The sequence below is a fragment of the Nicotiana sylvestris genome, chromosome 8, assembly GCF_000393655.2.
Source record: "Nicotiana sylvestris chromosome 8, ASM39365v2, whole genome shotgun sequence".
Lineage (NCBI taxonomy): Eukaryota > Viridiplantae > Streptophyta > Magnoliopsida > Solanales > Solanaceae > Nicotiana > Nicotiana sylvestris.
Genome location: NC_091064.1, coordinates 169,711,340 through 169,720,603, shown reverse-complemented (window position 1 = coordinate 169,720,603; position 9,264 = coordinate 169,711,340). Strand labels below are relative to the sequence as shown.

The window sequence follows — 9,264 nt, the reverse complement described above, 5'->3', positions numbered from 1 at the left end:
CAACAAGGTTTATACATCCAAACTGACGGAACATAGAATCTGAATTACAACCCTGGAATAATCCAGATAAACTGAAAGAAAATCAAAGCAAACTACCAAAACTCTTTCCTGGTGGGGAGGGGAGTAGCTTCCCAATTGTTAATCTTTGCACCGGGCCCAACAAATTGCACATCCACCTTGCTAGAACCCTCTCCAGCTTCCACCATGTTCACTTCGTCAAATATCCTCTCGAACTTTTCCATCAAATCTCCATCCATATCAACTACCGAACTGGGAACCGTTGTCACTGGGCGCTTTCTGGTACCAGGCCTGACAATTGATCTGGAAAGACGTGGGACTGGCTTTGGAAGGGCCCATGCTCTCTATTTCATTTTTCTGGCTCTTCTCACGTCTGTGACTATGGGCTTGAACCCCAGACCAAATGTATCCAAGTTTTTAGGAAGAGAAACCGGTTGTACGATACCTTGCAGCGATGCACCCAAACCTTTGCCCGGTACAAAACCATTTTTTAACATTTCAATGGCTACCATGACTGATGCAGCAGCTACTCTCGGAGTTGGAATGCACCTCCCTTCTGGAATTTTCTCTACCGATACTGTGTCAAAAACCTGATAAACCTATGGCCCCTTGTCATCTTCGAACTCTATGAACAGAACAATGACATCATTGGGAACACACAAATTATCCTCGCCGTGCACAACAATTTCCTGTCGATCCCATTCGAACTTGACCATTTGATATAGAGTAGACAGGACCGCTTTGGCAGCATGGATCAAGGGTCGTCCTAACAGCAGATTGTAAGAAACAGCCACATCGAGCACCTGGAATTCCATAGTAAATTCAACTATCCCTATTGTAAGCTCAAGCACTATGTCCCCGACTGAATCTTTCCCTCTACCGTCGAATCCCTGAACGTAGATACTATTCTTGTGAATTCTTTCATCATCCACCTTCAACTTGTTCAGAGTGGAGAGGGGGCAAATGTTTGCGCTGGAACCATTGTTAACCAAACCCGAGTAACCACGAAATCTTTGCATTTCACCGTCAGGTAGAGGGCTCTATCGTGCTCAGTACCCTCCACGGGTAACTCATCATCAGAAAAAGTGACTCTGTTTACCTCAAATATCTTGTTAGCTATCTTTTCCAAGTGGTTTATTGAGATTTTATCAGGAACGTGGGCCTCATTCAAGATCTTCATCAAAGCCCGACAGTGCTCGTCTGAATGGATCAATAATGACAATAGCGAGATCTGAGCAGGTGTCTTCCTTAACTGCTCCATAATGGAATAGTCCTGCACTTTCATCTTTCTCAGGAATTCCTCTGCTTCTTCCTCGGTCACAACTTTCTTCACCAACACTGGGTTATCTCTGGAGGTCTTAGCTTTTCTCTACTCATCGGGGGCAAAGCATCTCCCCGATCGAGTCAAACCATGGGTTTCACACACTTTTTCTTTAACCTCTTTCCCCTTGTAAGTCACTGTCACTTGTTCATAATTCCATGGGACTGCCTTGCGGTTGACTATCGGTAATTGAGTTACCGATTTGATAATGACAAGATCTGTGCGAGCACCCTTCACGATTACCACAGGCTTGTTTGTCACTCCTGGCACAACCACTTTCGCTCTTTCATGTTTTCCTGCAACGTCACTTGAGGACCTCTTCTTGACCCCCACAGATGATTCATTATTTGCCCCGTTGAACTTGATTACAGACTCCTCACTTGTTGATTTTTCAAACGGCTTGGCTGCACTAGCCCGAATCATCATGACAGTTTGCGAAGGCTTCTTAGGCTCCCCTCCCTTATGCACTATCTCAATCATATTTGTCTCATGATGGGCCGGCAACGGGTTCTGGTTGATATTGGGTGCCTCCGGAGCTTGGACCTCAATCTGATTAGTATCACCAAACGATCAAGATTTCTGGGGGGGGGATTTGGTAGTTTAGCCTCGATCGGATTCAACATACCCAACTGTCTCAATCTGTGGAATAGACTAGTATATGATTCTCCCAATGGAGTGAAAGTTTTCTGTTTCTACAGCCTCTCATTTTTAAAGGCTTGATTTGGCCGAAAACCTATTCCAGGGGGATTTCTATAGGCTCTTAGCGGTGGATAGGTATTTTGTGGAGCTGGTTATGGATTTTGTGGAGCTGGCACATGCCATTGTGCGTGAGTAGGAGGTTGGGTATAGGTTTGTGTGTGATGGACGAAAAAATGGGGATTTGGCGGTAGGTAGTAATGTTGTGGTGGGCTATATGGAGTGTGGGGGTAAGTTTGATGATAGGGTCGAGGCTGGTTGTAGTAACATGAAGGGCCCCTGGACCCGACCCAAGCTCCCGACTCGATTGTCGTAACATCCTTTTTTTTCTTCTTCCCGAGTACACCCCCAGTGCCATTTTGAATGGCTTGGGTAGTCGCTTTGATTGCTGAATAACTCATGATCTTGTTGGACTTGAGTCCCTCCTCAACCATGCCTCCCATTTTTACAACCTCATTAAAGGACTTACCCACTGCTAACACCAAGTGACCAAAATAAGTGGGCTCCAAATCCTGTAAGAAATAATCAACCATTTCACTTTCTTTCATCAGAGGGTCAACCCTCGCTGCTTGCTCCCTCCAACGAAATCCATATTCCCTGAAACTTTCACCGGGCTTTTTCTCAATCTTTGTCAATGACAGACGGTCTGGGATAATTTCTAGATTGTACTGAAAATGGCAGGCGAAGGCTTGGGCCAAATCGTCCCATGTGTACCACCTACTGTGATCTTGTCTGGTATACCATTCTAATGCCGATCCACTCAGACTTTGGCTGAAATTTGCCATCAGTAATTCATCTCTTCCGCCTGACCCTCTCATCTTGCTACAAAATCCTCTTAAGTGTGCTACTGGGTCACCATGCCCATCATACAGATCAAACTTAGGCATATTGAACCCTGTTGGTAACTAAACATCCGGGAATAGACATAAATCCTTATAGGCCACACTTACTTGACCTCCTAACCCCCTCATATCTCTGAACGATTGTTCTAAGCTTTTGACCTTTCTGATCATCTCTTCATACTCGGGATTTTTGGGTGACTTCTCGGTCTCCGCCAGGAGATCAAGATGAGGGGTGTAAGAATATGGTTCCGGAACTTTGAAGGTGGGTTCATGGGGGTAATACTGGTTGTCGTGAGTTTGAAACAGAGGTTCACTGGAAGATTGGTGTAATGCAGTAGGTGGAGGTGCCACAAAAATGGGAGTGACTGGTGGAGGAGGGTATGGGACTTGTTTGGGTGGTGGAGCTTGAGAAGTATGTGAAGTGGTGCCATAGCATTGTTGGTAGAGGGGAAAGGCTGGAGATGAGTTCACAGTGGGAGGCTCCTGAGGTTGGGCCGATGGTGGGATATACACAGGGTTAGCGGGATAAACCGGTGGTGGATGACCTTTTGCCCAGGCCTGGTGCATTTCAGCCATTTGCTGCTTTAATTAATACATTTCTTCATTCATCGCATTAACATCCAATTCTTCCGCCTCTTTTGACGGATCAATAATACTTGTCTCCAGTTCTTGGTTGGCCATGTTCAGCTTGTCTTTTGATCGGGTGTTGTAGGAGTGAGTTGCCAGAATGCCATTCAACTAACCACCTACCTGAACTCAGTATATCAAAAACAACCTTGTTAGTGATTAGGGCTTTAATAGATTGGTAACCGCACATTTTGGGGAATGAATGCACCTAAGCAGTTAACTGTTTCTATTATGCATTTGATCGGATGCTTGCGTCATTTCGGCTTTTCTTTTTCTTCTTTTTTTTTCTTTTCGTGTTTTCACTCTTGCCCTTGCTTTCTCTTTGTTTTTATCCTCTCATTTCCCTCTTGTTTTGCTTCTTTCTCTTGATTTTCTTATTCTTCTCTCTTTTGTTTTCCTTTTTTCTCTCTTGTTTTTCCTCTCTCTTTTTCGTTTTTTTATTTTTTCTTTTGGTTGTGGTCGAATCCTATGGAGATTGCCTACGTATCATGACCCCGCATGAATCAGACCGAGCATAGTTCTGGGGGATAAGTGCGAAAGTAAATAATAAAATATTTTGGGATTTTCAATTTTCATAAAAAGCAAATGCTTTGATTACGAAGACTCAAAACTAACAGACTCCAGAGGAAACTAACAGACACTGATGAAAAGACGAAATACAAACTCCAAAAATAAACTATCATATTCCAACAAAAGAAAATACAGACTCGAAAATAATTGACAGACTCCAGCAGTAAGAAAAATACAGACTCAAAACAACTGACAGACTCTAGCGGAAAAGAAAATACAGACTCAAATGAAAAATCATGAATACATTAATGCTCCTAGTTCCCGCGGGACATCATTCGGTCTCGTCGTGGGCCTATATGCAAGATCCCTTTGAAGTCGGTCCAAGTCACTCATTATTTGTTTAACAAATGTCATCACTACCGCGAAGAAGGTGGTGCGAGTCATATCCTCACAGACTTGGCACTTCACAACAATGTAATCGGTGATGTTTCTAATTCTCTCTCTTATGACACATTTTTCTTGTAACAAACACCCGATTTGCTGGGCCCTGGCTTCCAAAGTTTGCTCAGCCACATGATTCTGCTCCTGAAGTTGTCGCAAATCTATTTCTAATTATGTCAATGCTATATAACAGTGTTCCCTTTCAACCTTGAAGTCTTTCGCCTGTTTGATCATTTTGTTTTCCATGGTGATGACCCTTTTCTTTAATCCCGTGACCTCATTGTCATACTTTTCTTTCAACTGCTTAACCAGGTGTGCTCGTTCATCTGCATTTTTAGCCAATTGCTTTCGAACTCTGGCTAGTTCACTTTCTGTTTTGTTCAAATCAAAACTATAGTCACTCACTTTTTGCCTCAGGTTATTTATTAGTTTTTTATCTTTGGCACTTCGGGCGGGGTTCTCTGCCTCTATTTTCATTTTTTGAATTTGGGCTCGAAGGGCCTCATTTTCTTTGGCTAGCTTTTTCTTTTCACCTTCGTCTACCGCTGCTTGCAAGCTATTCTCGAATTGAAGTTCTTTGACTTGTTTTTCCAACCTTCCTATTGTGGCCCTGTACTCATTCTCCTTAGACAACCAAGCCCAATGTTCTTGTGACGCCTCGATGAATTCCTGAAGATGGGGTCTTTTGGCTGGCCTCCCAAACTCAATTTCTCTCCTATACCAAACAAGGTACCCTGGTGAAACCTCACCTTTGGATCGATCATGCACACAGGTATTGGGTGTTAAGTATTGACATTCGCTCCAAATTTGGCGGACTGCTGCTTCATGAAACTGACCATTAAGTCCGATCTCGACTACTTGGGCACTAAGATCTTCATCTCTCGGAACTATCTGGCATCTCCCCAGCTGCCTCAAAACCCGATATGGCACATAAGGTTGGATACTCCTGAGTCCCATCAAGAGGAAATGAGGCCCGGTGGCTGGCATGTATATGACCTCATCCACAGGCAGCCATCCAAATGTCCACTCTATTTGGTTTGCAGTGACGTAACGGAGGCGCGCTACCCACTCTGTAACCCCCTCTAGCAAGCTGATCCTGTCAACCCTCGTGTAAAATTCTTTTATGCACGTTTTCTCTATCGACCCATAACTCATAAATTGAGGACAATGGCATAAGTGTTCGATCATCCAAATCTACAACAACACGTTGCACCCCTCGAAAAAGTCTCCTCCGGCTTTGCAGGCTGTGAGAGCGCGGAAGATTTCAGCTACTATCATGGGTGCGAGGGTGTTGTTGGCCTGAGTGGGCAAAGTGCTGACAACCCCGGCTACTCGTATGTCAATATTCCCATCTTTTCTAGGAAACACCAAAAGTCCCAAAAAGACCACCATAAATGCAAAACAATTGTGTTCTTCCCACTTAAGGAGGTTTCCTTTGCTTCAGATTTTGTTTTACGGCTTGTTGAACCCTCCTATATGATCATATCAGTGTTGTTTCTGGAGAAGTTACTTCCCGTTACTCAGAGAGAGGCCTATCGGAGGCAGTTTGAGTGCCTCCAGCAGGGTTCCATGATGGTCACCCAGTATGAGACCAGGTTCATCGATCTAGCTCGCCATGCTCTTGTCATACTTACCACCGAGAGAGAGAGAGGGTGAGGAGGTTTATTGATGGTCTTATTCAGCCAATTCATCTTTAGATGGCCAAGGAGGCCGGGAGTGAGATCACCTTTCAAGAGGCGGCCAATGTGGCCCATAGAGTTGAGGTGGTTCTGTCATAGGGAGGTGGTCATGGGTCAGATAAGATGCCCCGTTATTCAGGAAGATTCAGTGGTACCTCGTCTGGAGGTAGAGATTCATATGGTAGAGGCCATCCTCCTGGCCCTTTCAGTAAGCTCTCCAGGTCTCACATGGTACTTTAGGTGGTCGTGGTTCTCAGACGCATTATTCTGATCAGCAACCTTACAATGCACCACCAGCTCCCATCAGTGCACCGCCGCTTCAGAGTTTCCGAGGTGGTCATTCAGGTCAACAGGGCCAACAGTCTCAGCAGCCGAGGGCTTGTTACACTTGTGGTGATCCGGGTCACATTGCCAGGTTTTGCCCTCGAGCACCGGGTAGCTCTCAGCATCAGGGTTCTCGTGCTATGATACAGGCACCAAGTGTTCCACAGCCCGCCCAGCCAGTTAGAGGTGGAGGTAGAGGTCCTAGAGGTAGAGCTCAAGCCGCCAGAGGTGGAGGCCAGCCAGCAACAGGTCGTCCTAGAGAGGTAGTTCAGGGTGGTGGCGCCCAGCCCAGATGTTACTCCTTTCCAGCTAGGCCCGAGGCTGAGGCTTCAATGCAGTCATTACAGGTACCATTCTGGTTTGTGATAGAGATGCTTCAGTGCTATTTGATCCAGGGTCTACGTATTCGTATGTGCCATCTTATTTTGCACCGTACCTGGTCATGCCTAGTGATTTATTGAGTATTCCTACTTATGTGTCTCCACCGGTGGGTGATTTTATTGTGGTCAATCGAGTCCATTATTCTTGTATTGTGGTGATTGGGGGTCTTGAGACTCGCGTGGATTTTTTGCTTCTAGACATGGTCGACTTCGATGTTATATTGGGGATGGACTGGTTATCCCCATACCACGCTATCTTGGATTGCCATGCCAAGACAGTGACCTTAGCCTCACCGGATTTTCCCCGTTTAGAGTGGAGAGGGACTCCTGGTCATTCTACCCGCAGTGTTATTTCGTATGTGAAGGCTCGGCGTATGGTTGAGAAGGAGTGTTTGGCCTATTTGGCTTATGTTCATGATTCCAGTGCTGAGGTTCCCTCTATTGATTCTGTGCCCATGATTCGTGAGTTTCCTGAGGTTTTCCCTTCAGACCTACCAAGGATGCCACCCGATAGGGATATTGATTTCTACATCGATTTTGGCTCCGGGCACTCAGCCTATTTCTATTCTGACATATCGCATGGCCCCACCAGAGTTGAAAGAGTTGAAGGAGCAGTTGCAATACTTGCTTGAGAAAGGTTTCATTAGGCCCAACGTTTCGCCTTGGGGTGCGCCGGTGCTGTTCATTAAGAAAAAGGATGGTTCGATGAGAATGTGCATTGATTACCGGCAGTTGAACAAGGTTACAATCAAGAATAAGTATCCACTACCAAGGATTGATGATTTGTTCGATCAGTTTCAAGGTGCCAAGGTATTTTCAAAGATTGACTTGAGATCTGGCTACCATCAGTTGAGGATTAGGGCATCCAATATCCCTAAGACAGCATTCCGCACTCGGTACGTGCATTATGAGTTCTTGGTTATGTCATTCGGGTTGACAAATGCCCCAGCAGCTTTTATGGATTTGATGAACCAAGTGTTCGGGCCTTATTTGGACTCGTTCATGATAGTCTTCATTGATGATATTGTGATATATTCCCGCAGCCAGGAAGAGCACGAGCAACATCTCAGAGTGGTTCTTCAGACTCTGAAGGATAGTCAGCTATATGCGAAGTTCTCGAAGTGTGAGTTCTGGTTGAGTTCAGTTGCATTCCTGGGTCATGTCATATCAGCAGAGGGTATTCAGGTTGACCCGAAGAAGATTGAGGCAGTCAAGAACTGGCCTAGACCAGCATCAGCTACAGAGATTCGGAGTTTTTTGGGATTGACAGGCTACTATCATCAGTTCGTGGAGGGGTTCTCATCTATCGTAGCCCTGATAACCAGGTTGACCTAGAAGGGTGCCTAGTTCAGATGGTCGGACGAGTGTGAGGCGAGCTTTCAGAGGCTCAAGACAGCTCTGACTACGGCACCGGTGTTAGTTTTGCCCACAAGTTCAAGGCGTTATACCATTTATTGTGATGCATCTCGCATTGGGCTTAGTGCAGTGTTGATGCAGGATGGCAAAGTCATTTCCTATGCTTCGCGGCAGTTGAAGATTCATGAGAAGAACTATACGGTGCATGATTTAGAGTTGGCAGCCATTGTTCACGCATTGAAGATTTGGAGGCATTTTCTGTATGGCGTGGCATGTGAGGTGTTCACTAATCACAAGAGTCTTTAGTATTTGTTCAAGCAAAAGGAGTTGAATTTGAGGCAGAGAAGGTGGTTGGAGTTGTTGAAGGATTATGATATCACTATCTTATATCACCCAGGAAAGGCCAATGTGGTGGCTGATGCTTTGAGTAGGAAGTCAGCCAGTATGGGCAGTCTTGCTTATATTCTAGTCGGTGAGAGGCCGCTTGCTCTGGATGTTCAGGCTTTGGCCAATCGATTTGTGAGGTTGGATATTTCTGATCCTAGTCGAGTATTAGCTTGCACGGTCGCTCGTTCTTCGTTATTGGGGCGTATCCTTGATCGGCAGTTTGGTGATCCCCATTTGTGTGTCCTTAGAGACACGGTGCAGCATGGAGGTGCCAAGCAGGTTACCTTAGATACTGATGGAGTTTTGAGATTTCAGGGTCGAGTTTGTGTGCCTAATGTGGATGGGCTTCAGGAGTTGATTTTAGAGGAGGCCCATAGTTCCCGGTACTCTATCCATCCGGGCGCCGCGAAGATGTATCAGGATTTGCGGCAGCATTATTGGTCGCGTAGAATGACGAAGGATATTGTAGCATATGTAGATCGGTGTTTGAATTGTTAGCAGTTTAGGTATGGGCATCAGAAGCCTGGTGGATTGTTTCAGAGGATTAAGCTTCCCGAGTGGAAGTGGGAGCGGATCACTATGGACTTCTTTACAGGACTTTTGCTGACTCGGAAGAAGTTCGACGCAGTTTGGGTCATTGTTGATAGGCTGACCAAGTCAGCGCATTTCATTCATGTGGTAGT

At 45.5% G+C, this 9,264-nt stretch overlaps 1 protein-coding gene across 1 annotated transcript; it reads right to left on the bottom strand.

The window, feature by feature from the left end:
• Positions 1-617: 617 nt before the first annotated feature.
• On the bottom strand, positions 618-1,037 carry LOC138875989 (uncharacterized). The gene has a single exon (XM_070154872.1). It carries the CDS (start codon positions 1,035-1,037, stop codon positions 618-620), a length of 420 nt encoding a protein of 139 aa, XP_070010973.1.
• Positions 1,038-9,264: the final 8,227 nt, after the last annotated feature.